Source organism: Cavia porcellus, unplaced genomic scaffold, assembly GCF_034190915.1.
Source record: "Cavia porcellus strain 051 isolate PalLab524CR breed Dunkin Hartley unplaced genomic scaffold, mCavPor4.1 scaffold_38, whole genome shotgun sequence".
Lineage (NCBI taxonomy): Eukaryota > Metazoa > Chordata > Mammalia > Rodentia > Caviidae > Cavia > Cavia porcellus.
Genome location: NW_026947521.1, coordinates 3,522,593 through 3,537,419, shown reverse-complemented (window position 1 = coordinate 3,537,419; position 14,827 = coordinate 3,522,593). Strand labels below are relative to the sequence as shown.

The following is a 14,827-nucleotide window of genomic DNA, read 5'->3' as shown; positions in this document are numbered from 1 at the left end:
TTGTTACTTTCCTGTGGGAGCTCCTAAACCCTCCTCCATGAATTTTCCAAAAATCCAAGAGATTGCTTAAAACTGAGGAATTCAGTCCTCTTTCACAAGTCAAATGTGCTTTCGTGATTTGTGTTGCTATTAAATATCTCTCAGTGTAGTGGTGATTAAGATTTGGTCCTAGGTTGTCATTACTGATTCAGATCTCTGAGCCTTCATGGAAATACACACTTAATTGCAGCCTATTTTACTTACTGATTTAGTATTTGTGCTTTTATATTCAGTTTCTATCCCTGAACTAGCAGCACTTTACATTGGTGGCTGAACCTCATAGATTTGCCCCAAGCATAGGAAGCAAAATGACTATACCTACTCCTTCAGAATCCTACATGGATCCTGCATGTTGGTGGAGACCTTCACCGTGGCTCATGCTTTGAGACCTTCATTAGTCTTCTGCCAGAAAATAAGAGTTGGGATCATTGTAAAGTCTTGGAGGGCTCAAGTAATGTTTAAGAAAGAGATCAAAGTTCCTTTTTTCTTTGTTACCAGATCTTTACCCAGAAGTCTCTTTATACAGAGTAGCACCTTTAAATAAGTTCTGAAAGGTCCTGAAATAAGCCTTGAATTGGCAACAACTTCTGATTGGCTTCTGAAACTGTTTAGTACTGAAAATTTACTTTTGTTTTGGAACCAAGACTCTAGAATATTTACAGATTTTGTCTCATACAGAAGCCATTAAATGACACTCTCTGAATTCATAGTAGATTAGTTGCATTTAAAGAGAACTAAGCCCCAGCATGACACAATATGTCCCACATAGAAGAGTGTTTTGCCTTTCATTTCAATTGGAGACAGACAGAAATTGAACTAGCAGATCTTTATTAGAATCACACTCAGAGTTTTGTTGTGTAGAGGAAGAATATTAGTCCATTCCAGGTCATTAAAAGAACTAACTTTTAACTTCATTAGTTCTCTGTATTATCTTCTTAGTGTCAGTTGCATTAATTTCTGCACTGATCTTTTTTTTTTCAATTTTATTTAAGGGGAAAAAGAAAAAAGCAGAAAAAGGGTACAAGTTATACAGAATTTCAGAAAAAAAATAAACAGTAGGAAATCACTAGTTAGTGGATTACATATTGTCATCTTAGAAATATTTGTTCAAATTACAAAATTAAAGCTTATGTATTGGACATTCAAACTGTGAGACCAAACAGTTCTGTTCAATGATCCAACAAAACTCAGTAATATCACTGTCTATCTTATACACTGATCTTTATAACTTCCTCCTTTATATGGGTTTTAGTCTTCCCTTTCTCCTCTTTACCTAGAAACCTGAGATGCAACATTAAGTTGTTGCTCCTTCTGTTTTTCTGATGTGAGACTTCACTATTACAAATTTCCCATAGGACTACTTTCATTGCATTCCAAAGGTTTCAGGAAGTTGTATCTGCATTTTCATTTAATTGTAGACATTGTTTAATTTCTTTTTTAATTTCATCTGTGACCCATTGGTTGTTCAGGAGTATGTTATTTATTTCCATGTGTTTATGGAATTTTTGTGGTTTCTTTTGGTGTTAATATCCAGTTTCACTGGGATGTCATCAGGAAATATGCCTGGGATAAGTTCAGTTCCTTAGTACTTACTTAAGCATATTCTGTGGGTCAGTATATGGTCTAGAGAATGTCCCATTTGCAGCTGAGAAGAACATGTATCCTAATGTTGTTCGGTGGAATGTTGTAAACACTTACCAAGTCCACTTGTTCACAGGTTTTATTCAGTTCTGATATTTGTTTGCTGATTTTTGTCTACTTGGTTTATGTCTTTGTGACAATGGGGAATTAAACAGCTCCATCACAATTGTATTAATTATTATTTGATTTTCCCTGTCTGGTCGTGTTTGTCTGATACAGTTATGTGTTCTGCTTGAAGTTTTATTTCAGGTCCTGATATCTGTTACTTTTCTGCCATTGGCATAACTAGTTCAGTAGTAGAGGACAAATATGTTGTCCAATTTAATGAGATATTTATAAATAGACTTAGTTATAAATTATTTAAAAGTTGATATACCATGAATTATAAGCCACAGAGAAGAGAAGAGTTCATAGTCCAAATTAAGACCCATTATTTTCTGGTAACTACAGCACTTGAATACTACAATCTGAAAATACACACATTGGGTTGTAGTTGGAATTCCAAATTAGGTGAGCATTTAGGAACTACTCACCCCTTACTTTATTATTTCTGAGAGCAGGTTTCTATGTTACCTCATCAAACCTTCATGGGATTCTGGTAAACTAAATTAGCCAAGTCCTTACAGTTTATAAGACTTTGAGTCTAAGGGAAATGACTTATGCAAAAAGAAACAGCTGTTGGTTTTCGAGCCGGAGCTTGTGATTTCAAGACAGTTTCTCTTAAATTGTGCTAATCCAGCTAATGCTTGGAGCTGTCTTGCCTTTCTTGATTGATGCCTGCCTCACTTTACTTACTGTTTTTTCTTCCTTAATTACAGGTGTAATAAAGTTTTGTAGACACGACAGATTTGGAGTAAAGTATTGGAGTAAAGTTTTCATATTAGATCTAACATTGTCTGAAATACGCTTAGTAATTTAATATGTTTTATATCAATTTTAAATCACTTTTTTTGCATAGAAAAAATTCTCAATGTGAAAAAAAGGAATCTTCAAATTCTGACAATAGCCCTGCAGGTAAGACTTCTCATAGTGAATTACACTTGGTGGCCCTGTCTTGATTTTCAAAGACAAAAGGATAAGTGTGAAGGCACAAACCTGTAACCCCAGCACTGGCGAGGCTGAGGCAGGAGTACCTTCTTGTGTTGAAGGCAATCCTGCACTACATAGTGAGACCCTGTCTCAAAGAACAAAAAACAAAAGACAAAAACAACAAAAAAGGAAAAGAGTAAGAAAAAATTTTGAACACAGAGGAGTTAAAACATTCACTGTGTCAATTAAATTTATATTTCCTTAATTTTTTTAATAATTCAGAACTCAGAATTATTTAAGAAATGAATTACAAGAAAGACCTAATCTAAAACATTCCATTTATTTAATTTTTACTTCTAAAATTCTAAACACAAAAAAGAATTTTAAACCAGTGTGGCTACTTTCTGTGCACTAACATTAGAGTAAACTTTTAATATTTTAAGTAATGGATTAGACTTAGTAACGGAATATTACTCCATGATTTTATTACTGAAAAGTGATTTTTGTGACTAAAAATAGCATGCTAAGTCACTTTTATCAGTTATTTTCCATCCTAAGTATGTCATTTATATGGATCTGTATAATTTGTTACTCCTCAGTTCAGGAGATAATATCTATCACTGCTACTTTGATCTTGGAATTATCTCCTATTGTATACCGAGTTTCTGTAACATGGTAATGGTAGATTCAGTAACTATGTTCAATTAATAGTGTTTTCTCTTTGTTTCTTTTCTTTATCTCTTCTGTTCTCTTATTTGTAGTGGTTTCAAGTGAATCTGAGACTTCTTTAACACCAGGCAAGTACCCCTCCACTCAGGTGTATCTTTTGCTCCAAGAAGTTTGTTTTTTATATCAGGTTTTAGTTCACAGCAAAATTAAGAGGATATCCAAAAATTTCTGGTTTATTATGTGCCTCTCACACATGGGTTGCTTTCCTCAGGGGCCAGAGGCCTCCACTACATTAGAATGCTTGTTATAGACTATGATTTACAGGGGTCCATCGTTACCATCCGAAGTGTCACTTTTAGTGTTCTCTATCAGATGGCTGTTTTAAAATGTGTAGCATATTTACTGTTGCATCTATGTTTATTCTTTATTTTTTCTTAACACTGCAGAATTCAGAAGTATTTAAGAAATTAAGTATAGGAAATTTATAATCTAAAATACTCCATTTATTTAATTTTTACTTCAGAAATCCCATACATGAAAAAGAGTTCTAAATCAGTATGGCTAATTTATACACACTAACACTAAAGTTTTAATTTAAGTAAATTTGTTAGACTTAGTGAAAGAATATTATAATATGGTTATATCACTAAAAAGTGAGTTTTTGACTAGAACTATTACATTAAGTCAATTTTCTCAATTATTTTCACTTAGATGTGCAGTTTATATTTTTCTGGATATTTTCCTGTTCTTCACTTAAGAGATTATACCTATACTGTGGTGCTTTGATCTTGAAATTATGTGAATTTGTATACTGAGTTTCTGTAACATGATACTAGTAGATTTAGTGACTATTTTCATTTAATAGCTTTTACCCTTTGTTTCTTTCTTTTCTCCTGTATGCTTTTCTTTTCTTTTGTCTTCTTTTTTGCAGTGGTTGCAATTAAAATGGAGGCTCCATCCATGCCAGGTAAGTACTCTATCAGTGAGCTGTACCCTTTGCACTAAGATTTTTTTAAATCAGGTTTAATTTTGGAGCAAAATTGAGAGCAAGATCCAGAGATTTTTGGTTGATCACATGCCTCTTGCACATGAGTTGCCTCCATCCACAGCCAGTGGCCTCCTCTAAAGTAGTACAGTTGGTGTAGACAATGACTTTACACTGGCGCATTATTACCAAGCAAAGTCGGCAGTCAGTGTTAGGATTCACTGTTAGAGTTCCCCATCTCATGGTTCTATTGTAATGTGAAGTGTATTTACAGTTCAATTTATATTTGTGTTTAATTTTTTGTTAATACTCCATATTTAGAAGAATTTAGAAAGTGAATTACAAGAAATTTATAACCTAAAATACTTCATTCATTTAATTTTCCTTGAATTTGTATACATGAAAAGTTTTAAATCACTATGGCTACTTTGTATGAATTAAGATTAAACTTTTAATATTTTAAATAAACGTGTTGGACTTAGTAAAAGAATATTTCTACAAGACTGTATTACTGAAAAGTGATTTTTGTGACTAAAATTAAAATGTTGTCACTCTTATGAATTATTTTCCCACTTAAGTATTTAATTTATATGGCTTTGTATAATATTCCTGGATATTTTCTGGATACTGGATATTTTCTGATACAAATACTGTGCTACTTTGATCTTGGAATTATCTCCTATTGTACATTGAGTTTCTATAACATGGTAAAAGTTTCAGTACCTGTCTTTAATTAATAGTTTTTCTTCATTGTTTCTTCTCTTCTGTTTTCTTTTCGGTTCCATTCTTTTCTTTTTTGCAGTGGTTGCCAAAAAACCTGAGATTCCATTCGTATCAGGCAAGTGCTGTACCATGGAGTTGTACCCTTTGCACTATAAACTGTTTTTTTAAATTTCAGGCTTAAGTTCACAGCAAAATTGAAAGGAAGATCCAGAGATTTGCAGTTGATCATGTACCTCTCACACTTAAGTTGCCTCCCTCTATGGCCAGTGCCCTCCCTTAGACTAGAACACTTGTTATGGAGAGTGACTTAAACCGGTCCATTATTATAATCCAAATCTGCAGGTAATATTAGTTTCACTGTTAGTGTTCTCCATCTTATGGGTCTATTCAAATGTGTAGTGTATTTGCTGTTGCATTTATATTTGTTCTTAATTTTGTGCTAAAGTCCAGAATTCATAAGTATTTAAGACATGAAGTATAGGAAATTATGATTTAACATATTCCTTTTATTTAATTTTCAATTTTGTAATCTTGTACATGATAAAGTATTTTAAATCAGTAGGTCTAGTATCTGTGCACTAACATTATAGTGAAGTTTTAATATTTTAATAAATGCATTAGACCTAGTAAAACCATTTTACTACATGATTGTATCACTAAGAAGTGATTGTTGTGAATAAAAATAAAATGTTAAGTCACCTATCAATTATTTTCTTGCCTAAGTATGTGACTTATATTGTTCTATATATTTTCCTATTCTTTGGTTTAGGAGATGATACCTATTCTGTGCTACTTTGATCTTGTAATTATCTCCAGGTATATACTGAGTTTCTGTAACATGGTAGTAGTAGTTTCGGTAACTACATTTAATTAACAGCTTTTTCCTGTGTTATTTTCTTTTGTCTTCCCTTTTGCAGAGCCTCAACCTTTTCTTGTGGCTCCATTCAGGCCAGGCAAGTGCGCTATCACTGAGGTGTATCCTTTACACTAAGAAGTTTGCTTTTTTATATCAGGTTTAAGTTCACTGCAAAATTGAAAGGAAGCTCCAGAGATTTGCAGTTGATCATGTGTCTCTCACACATAAGTTGCCTCCTTCCATGGCCAGTGCTCTCCCCTAGAGTAGTACACTTGTGATAGACGATGACTTACCACGAGTCTACCCTTATCCTTAAAATCTGAATCTGCAGTTAATGTTAGGGCTCACTGTTAGTGTTCTCCATCTAATGGGTCTATTCAAATGTGTAGGGTATTTACTGTTGCATTTATGTTTGTTCTTAATTGTTTGTTAATACTCCATATTCAGAAGAATTTAGGAGATAATTATAGGAAATTTTTAATCCAAATGTTACACTTCTTTAATTTCTACTTCTGAAATCCTATACATGAAAAATAGTTTTAAATTAGTATGGTTACTTTGTGTGTACTAACATTAGAGTAAACTTTTAATTTTTTAAGTAAATGTGTTAGACTTAGTAAAAGAATATTACTACATGGTTGTATTACTGAAAAGTGATTTTTGTGACTAAAAATAAAATTTTAAGTCACTTAACAATTATTATCTTCCCACTAAAGTATGTAATTTGTATTGTTCTGTATAATGTCCTACTCTGGTTTAGGAGGTGATATCTACACACTGTTACTGTGTTTTTGAATTATCTCCAATTGTATACTAAATTTCTGTATCATGGTATTAGTAGGTTCATTAACTTTCTTTAAATAATACCTTTTTCTTTGTTTCTTTGTTTATTCTCTTTTTTTTCTGTTCCATTGTCTTCCTTTTTGCAGTGGTTGCCACTGAACCCGAGACTCCACTCAAGTCAGGCAAGTGCTCTACCACAGAGCTGTACCCTTTTCACTAAGAACTTTGTTTTTTATGTCTGGCTTAGGTTCGCAGCAAAGTTGAAAGGAGGATCCAGAGGGCTTTGATTGATCATGTCCCTCTCACACAAAGTGTTTTGCTTCCCTCCATGGCCAGTGCCCGCCCCTAGAGGAGTACCCTTGTTACAGATGATGACTTACAGTGGTCCATCGTTACGTTATCATCTAACGTTGGCAGTTAACATTAGGGCAAACTGTTGGCGTTCTCCATCTGATGGGTCTGTTCAAATGTGTAGTATGTTTACTGCTGCGTTTATATTTGTTCTTGTTTTTTTCTTAATATTGCAGAATTCAGAAGTATTTAAGAAATTAAGTGTAGGAAAATTTTATTCCAAAACACTCCATTTATTAATTTTTACTTCTGAAATCCTATACATGAAAAGAGTTTTAAATCACTATGTCTAGTGTCTGTGTAATAACATATAGTGAAGGTTTAATATGTTAATAAATGCATTAGACTTAGTAAAAACCATATTACTGTATGATTGTATCACTGAGAAGAGTTTTTTGTGACTAAAAATAAAATGTTAAGTCACTTATACATTATTTTCCCACCCAAGATTGTAACTTATGTTGTTCTCCATATTTTCCTATTCTTCAGTTTAGGAGATGATATCTAGTCTGTGCTACTTTGATCTTGTAATTATCTCCAGGGGTATACTGAGTTTCTGTATCTTCTGCAGTAGTGGGTTCAGTAACTATCTTTAATTAAGAGCTTTGTTTCTTCTCTTTTATTTTTTATGTGTTCTTTTTTCCAGGGATTGGTAGACCTGGCACTCCACTCATGCAAGGCAAGTGCCCCTCCACTGAACTGTACCCTTTGCACTATGAACACTTATAAACATCAGGATTAAGTTCACGGCAAAATTGAAAGGAAGATCCAGAGATTTCCAGTAGACTGTGTGCCTCTCACACATGAGTTGCCTCCCTCCACAGGCAGTGCCCTCCTCTAAAGTAGTACACTTAGTGTAGACAATGACTTACACTGGCCCATCATTACCAAGCGAAGTCTGCAGTCAGTGTTAGGATTCACTGTTTGTGTTCCCCATCTCATGGTTCTATTGTAATGTGAAGTGTATTTACAGTTCAATTTATATTTGTGTTTAATTTTTTGTTAATACCCCATATTTAGAAGAATTTAGGAAATGAATTATAGGAAATTTATAACCTAAAATACTTCATTCATTTAATTTTCCTTGAATTCCTGTACATGAAAATGTTTTAAATCACTATGGCTACTTTGTGTGAATTAAGATTAAACTTTTAATATTTTAAACAAATGTGTTTGACTTAAAATGTTGCCCCTCTTATGAATTATTTTCCCACTTAAGTGTTTAATTTATATGGCTTTGTATAATATTCCACTCTTTGGTTTAGGAGATGATAGTAATAGTGTGTTTCTTTGATCTTGGAATTATCTCCTATTGTATATTGAGTTTCTATAACATGGTAATAGTTTCAGTACCTGTCTTTAATTAATAGATTTTCTTCTTGTTTCTTCTCTTCTGTTTTCTTTTCGGTTCCATTCTTTTCTTTTTTGCAGTGGTTGCCAAAAAACCTGAGATTCCATTCGTACCAGGCAAGTGCTGTACCATGGAGTTGTACCCTTTGCACTATAAACTGTTTTTTTAAATTTCAGGCTTAAGTTCACAGCAAAATTGAAAGGAAGATCCAGAGATTTGCAGTTGATCATGTACCTCTCACACTTAAGTTGCCTCCCTCTATGGCCAGTGCCCTCCCTTAGACTAGAACACTTGTTATGGAGAGTGACTTAAACCGGTCCATTATTATATTCCAAATCTGCAGTTAATATTAGTTTAGCTGTTAGTGTTCTCCATCTGATGGGTCTATTCAAATGTGTAGTGTATTTGCTGTTGCATTTATATTTGTTCTTAATTTTGTGTTAAAGTCCAGAATTCATAAGTATTTAAGACATGAAGTATAGGAAATTATGATTTAAAATATTCCTTTTATTTAATTTTCAATTTTGTAATCTTGTACATGATAAAGTATTTTAAATCAGTAGGTCTAGTATCTGTGCACTAACATTATAGTGAAGTTTTAATATTTTAATAAATGCATTAGACCTAGTAAAACCATTTTACTACATGATTGTATCACTAAGAAGAGATTGTTGTGAATAAAAATAAAATGTTAAGTCACCTATCAATTATTTTCTTGCCTAAGTATGTGACTTATATTGTTCTATATATTTTCCTATTCTTTGGTTTAGGAGATGATACCTATTCTGTGCTACTTTGATCTTGTAATTATCTCCAGGTATATACTGAGTTTCTGTAACATGGTAACTACATTTAATTAACAGCTTTTTCCTGTGTTGTTTTCTTTTGTCTTCCCTTTTGCAGAGCCTCAACCTTTTCTTGTGGCTCCATTCAGGCCAGGCAAGTGCGCTATCACTGAGGTGTATCCTTTACACTAAGAAGTTTGCTTTTTTATATCAGGTTTAAGTTCACTGCAAAATTGAAAGGAAGCTCCAGAGATTTGCAGTTGATCATGTGCCTCTCACACATAAGTTGCCTCCTTCCATGGCCAGTGCTCTCCCCTAGAGTAGTACACTTGTGATAGACGATGACTTACCACGAGTCTACCCTTATCCTTAAAATCTGAATCTGCAGTTAATGTTAGGGCTCACTGTTAGTGTTCTCCATCTAATGGGTCTATTCAAATGTGTAGGGTATTTACTGTTGCATTTATGTTTGTTCTTAATTGTTTGTTAATACTCCATATTCAGAAGAATTTAGGAGATGATTATAGGAAATTTTTAATCCAAATGTTACACTTCTTTAATTTCTACTTCTGAAATCCTATACATGAAAAATAGTTTTAAATTAGTATGGTTACTTTGTGTGTACTGACATTAGAGTAAACTTTTAATTTTTTAAGTAAATGTGTTAGACTTAGTAAAAGAATATTACTACATGGTGGTATTACTGAAAAGTGATTTTTGTGACTAAAAATAAAATTTTAAGTCACTTAACAATTATTATCTTCCCACTAAAGTATGTAATTTGTATTGTTCTGTATAATGTCCTACTCTGGTTTAGGAAGTGATATCTACACACTGTTACTGTGTCTTTGAATTATCTCCAATTGTATACTAAATTTCTGTATCATGGTATTAGTAGGTTCATTAACTTTCTTTAAATAATACCTTTTTCTTTGTTTCTTTGTTTATTCTCTTTTTTTTCTGTTCCATTGTCTTCCTTTTTGCAGTGGTTGCCACTGAACCCGAGACTCCACTCAAGTCAGGCAAGTGCTCTACCACAGAGCTGTACCCTTTTCACTAAGAACTTTGTTTTTTATGTCTGGCTTAGGTTCGCAGCAAAGTTGAAAGGAGGATCCAGAGAGCTTTGATTGATCATGTCCCTCTCACACAAAGTGTTTTGCTTCCCTCCATGGCCAGTGCCCGCCCCTAGAGGAGTACCCTTGTTACAGATGATGACTTACAGTGGTCCATCGTTACGTTATCATCTAACGTTGGCAGTTAACATTAGGGCAAACTGTTGGCGTTCTCCATCTGATGGGTCTATTCAAATGTGTAGTATGTTTACTGCTGCATTTATATTTGTTCTTGTTTTTTTCTTAATACCGCAGAATTCAGAAGTATTTAAGAAATTAAGTGTAGGAAAATTTTTATTTCAAAATACTCCATTTATTAATTTTTACTTCTGAAATCCTATACATGAAAAGAGTTTTAAATCACTATGTTTACTGTCTGTGTAATAACATATAATAAAGTTTTAATATGTTAATAAATGCATTAGACTTAGTAAATAACATATTACTACATGACCTTATCACTGAGAAGTGATTTTTGTGACTAAGAATTTTAAGTCACTTATACATTATTTTCCCACCCAAGTTTGTAACTTATGTTGTTCTCCGTATTTTCCTATTCTTTAGTTTAGGAGATGATATCTAGTCTGTGCTACTTTGATCTTGTAATTATCTCCAGGGTTATACTGACTTTCCGTATCTTCTGCAGTACTGGGTTCAGTAACTATCTTTAATGAATAGCTTTGTTTCTTCTCTTTTATTTTCTATGCGTTCTTTTTTGCAGTGATTGGTAGACCTGGGACTCCATTCATGCAAGGCAAGTGCCCCTCCACTGAACTGTACCCTTTGCACTATGAACATTTTTAAATATCAGGCTTAAATTCACAGCAAAATTGAAAGGAAGATCCAGAGATTTCCAGTAGACTGTGTGCCTCTCACACGAGTTGCCTCCCTCCATGGCCAGTGCTGTCCTCTAGAGTAGTACACTTGTTATAGATGATGACTTACACTGGTCCTTGGTTCCCATCCAAAGTCTGCATTTAACACTAAGTTTCACTGTTAGCATTCTTCGTGTGATGGTGGATTGAAATTTGTTGTGTGTTTCCTTTAGCAGTGTCATGCCTCAGACAGCTCCTTTGTGCTATTTGTTCATTGCCTCCCTGGCCCTGCACCACCCCAACAATACTGCAAGCAACTGAACTTTTCATTTTCCTGGCAGTGATCATTTTAGCAGATCTGCTCCATCATTGAAATGATACAGTGGATAATTTTTGAAGATTAAAAGCAATAATTGTTCAAGCTAACTGAATGTAGCCAATAAAGCTGTTACTTGAACTGCCTTTTTTCCTCTTATTGGGGATGTTGCTAGGGACTGAAGCCAGTGCTTTGGCCATTCCAGGTAAATGATTTACCATGGAGCTATACCTCCAGCCTTAGTTTTTGTGTTTTTGATGCTTGTATGAATATGCGCTGATGGCATGTGCTCCACATGCTGAGCTGGCCTGCTTTCTATGTGGATTCCTCATCATGAGGAGGGTTGACAAAAGTGACATCATGCTGAACTTCAGAGCACGAACTGCACCACCTTGTTCTGTTGGGTCCAGACAGAACCTTTGAGAATGGAAGCATACACTGGCGAGTGCTGTGCTTCTCAAAGTGCCTCAGGTCTTTCATTCTTACCTGGAGATGGGAAGTAAGATGAGGGAGTAATGAAAGCTATAGGTGAGTCAAAATGCTCCTCTTCCTTTAAGTGCAAGTCATGTTAAGTTAGTAAAACATGACTGATTTTATCATTATTATTATTGGTCCTCACTCCTTCAGTACTAGGGACTCAGTGGTCTTGTGCGTGCTGTGCACACATGTTTACCACTGAGTCCAACCACAGCCCTGACTTTGTATGAATTGGTTCTCTGTCACGGGAAATCTGAGGCTTTTGGTTCTTTGTGTTGTTTTGTTTTTTCCCCAAATTTACATGACGTAAAATTTTGTCTTTCACTTGTCACATTCTGAGAGGCTCAGTGAGTTAGTGGTTTCATTTGTATGTTTTCATTATTCCATGTAAGATAGTGCTCCCTCGCAGCTGGTTGCAACCTCCCCGGTGCTGGCTTTTAAGCTTTTCAGACTGGACCAGCTTGTAAAGGCTTGAGCTCTGAAGTGGTTCTTTCCATGGGAAGTAAGATAGCAGATGAACTTGAGCCCTGTTTGCATCACACATATGACAGAGAAACCAGGGAGAACTAAGGGAGCTCCTTAGCATCTTCCTTAGGAGAGGAATAGCAAGAGTAAGTGCACAGACTTCTCCTGAGCTCTTCTCCACTGAGAGCTGGAAATCATTGCAATGGTGCTTGTTTCAGGTGTGCTTCCCATATTTTGCCATGCTGCAAATTAGAATGCCCTTTACAGCTTCCTTGAGCTAAAGTATTTCCTCTTCAAACTCTACAGTTCCAACTGAATGCTACAGCAGCTGCCTTGTGTCTTAAGAAAATAAGTGTATCTTTTATGATCGTTCCTAGTGCCACTACTCTAGGAAAGTCATGCTCTTTGTTTGCCATGTCAGCTTATGCCAGCGATACTGCTAATGGTACCATTTCTGTCAATATAATACCTTTAGGTAGGATGTCATTGTGCACAGCACTATTGCTCATTTAGCTATCTAATGTAGATAAATTCTCTTCTTCCCTGCATTTCTTAAAAATAGGAAGTGATATTTCTTAATGCATTGCGTATCAATAGCATTATTAATACTGATTATAGAATGGGCTACAGATATAGCCCAAAAGACTATTTTGTGTCAAAACATCAGAGTTATACTTTTAATAGTTTATATTTTTGTTAATTCAAAATGTATTTTACCTTTTTCTTGAATAGTGTGTGATATTTCTGATGATGACTCTCTAATCAGGTAAGAATATATAGATTTTTAAATATCATACAGTGACTAATTAGTGAATGCAGAAAAGAAACCAATTGTTTTAGTGTTCTGTTCCAGGCCAGACAAAGTACTTGTGCTGTTTTAATCCAGTTTTATTAATTTGGCTGCTGTTATGAATGGGGGTTATTTAAATGGTCCATGGTCTCATAATTAAGAAGTAACTGACCCATGTGTTGACTGTTAGCCTGCCTGGCTCCCAGATGCCTTCCATTGCCCTCTGCAGTGCTGGGATCCAAATGCAGGTCATTTAAGATCAATGTAGAAAGTCACCATAAGGGACATGTCAAGTCTGCTTAGTTTTCCTGAGAAGTTGGTGAGTTTATTCTAAAGATAATGATTGAATTGATAGCCAGTTTCTTGTTTTTACCACTATAGAACTTAGGGGAGATGTGGTAGTTAAGACTATCTTTATGTAAATCATCTTATATTATTTATGTTGAGGGTTTATTGCAATGACATTTTTAATGCATGTGTCTATTCACCAATTTCCCAGTTTGGTTTTCCTTTCAGGCTATTACTACTGCCTAGTTCTATGATTTTTTTCCTCTTAAGTAAAATATTTTCTTGACTTTTTAAAAAATTTTTCTTCTACTTGGTATTTTTTTTTATTTCTGCTGCCTTAGTGTTTTTTTTTTAGTACCAGAAATCAAATCTCACGACTGCATTCTTGCAAGGCAAGTGCTTATGCTGCTTAGTATTTCTTATTGTTGTTTAGACAGAGTGAAAAACAAGTAAACTTTCAGGTTCTAAGAAATCTAAGAGACCAATAAAAATATCCTCTAGTGCTCAACCTGTTTAACATTCTAGCCACATGGTTGAATCATAGAGAATTTGACGTACAATGATATTAAAGTGACTTATCTGAATATAGTTCATGACAAAATGAGGTTGTATTCAGGTTTTACATTTGCTGTGTCTGGTACTCTTTGTCATGTCTCCTTCTGTGAGAGTTTCCATAATAGAAGAGAGGAGGAAGTCCAGCATGTCCAGTGGGAGATCATGAGAGTGGAAATCACAGGGGAAGGGCATGTTGGAAGGACAACATTGGGTGGGGCAAGACTGAGGTCTTACAAATCAGAATATTGAGGTTTGTCACAAGTCTGATAAAGATAATACAGAAAATGAAGCCCCAGAATACTGAGAATTATCCTGACAAATGTATTAAAAGTGTGGATTCAAAGGAGTTCTGAAGAGATTTTTGCGTTTTTGTTCAGTCGGAGGAACAGCGAAACTTAAAAATTGGTATTAGATTAGTTAGGGTAATCTGAGCCACCTGGAAGTCTCTAGAGCATGAAGGAATATCCCATGCCTTCCTTCCTACTCAGTTCATGGAGGGTGGCTTAGGCCTCTGACTCCACTGGGGACCAGAAGCAGCTGAACTTCATGGGCCTGTTACCCAGGACAGGTGTCCCTCATTTCCACCTCTTATGTAAGGTAGGCCTGCAAGGCAGATGTGTCCTCTTGATAGGTGGTACCTTGCTTCTGCTGAGGGCAGGTGATTGTGACACAAATACTTCTTTTCAGGAGCAGCTGCTCTTGGTTATTTGAGCACATCCTTTTTTTTCGGAATCTGTGCCTTCTTAGGCTGAAGATTTAAGTGAACACTGATGTGGAGCCCCACCATGAGAAACCCA

The 14,827-nt window shown here is 34.9% G+C and overlaps 1 protein-coding gene across 1 annotated transcript in view; it reads left to right on the top strand.

Moving 5' to 3' along the window:
• The window catches only part of LOC100722490 (putative ankyrin repeat domain-containing protein 19), a 40,881-nt gene extending 36,979 nt beyond the window's left edge, over positions 1–3,902 (top strand). The window contains exons 5-6 of the mRNA XM_063243358.1: positions 2,639–2,694; positions 3,471–3,902. Coding sequence (XP_063099428.1) covers positions 2,639–2,694; positions 3,471–3,688 — 274 coding nt within the window. The 3' untranslated portion in view covers positions 3,689–3,902. The remainder of the gene's footprint in view (positions 1–2,638; positions 2,695–3,470) is intronic.
• The last annotated feature ends 10,925 nt before the right edge of the window (positions 3,903–14,827 follow it).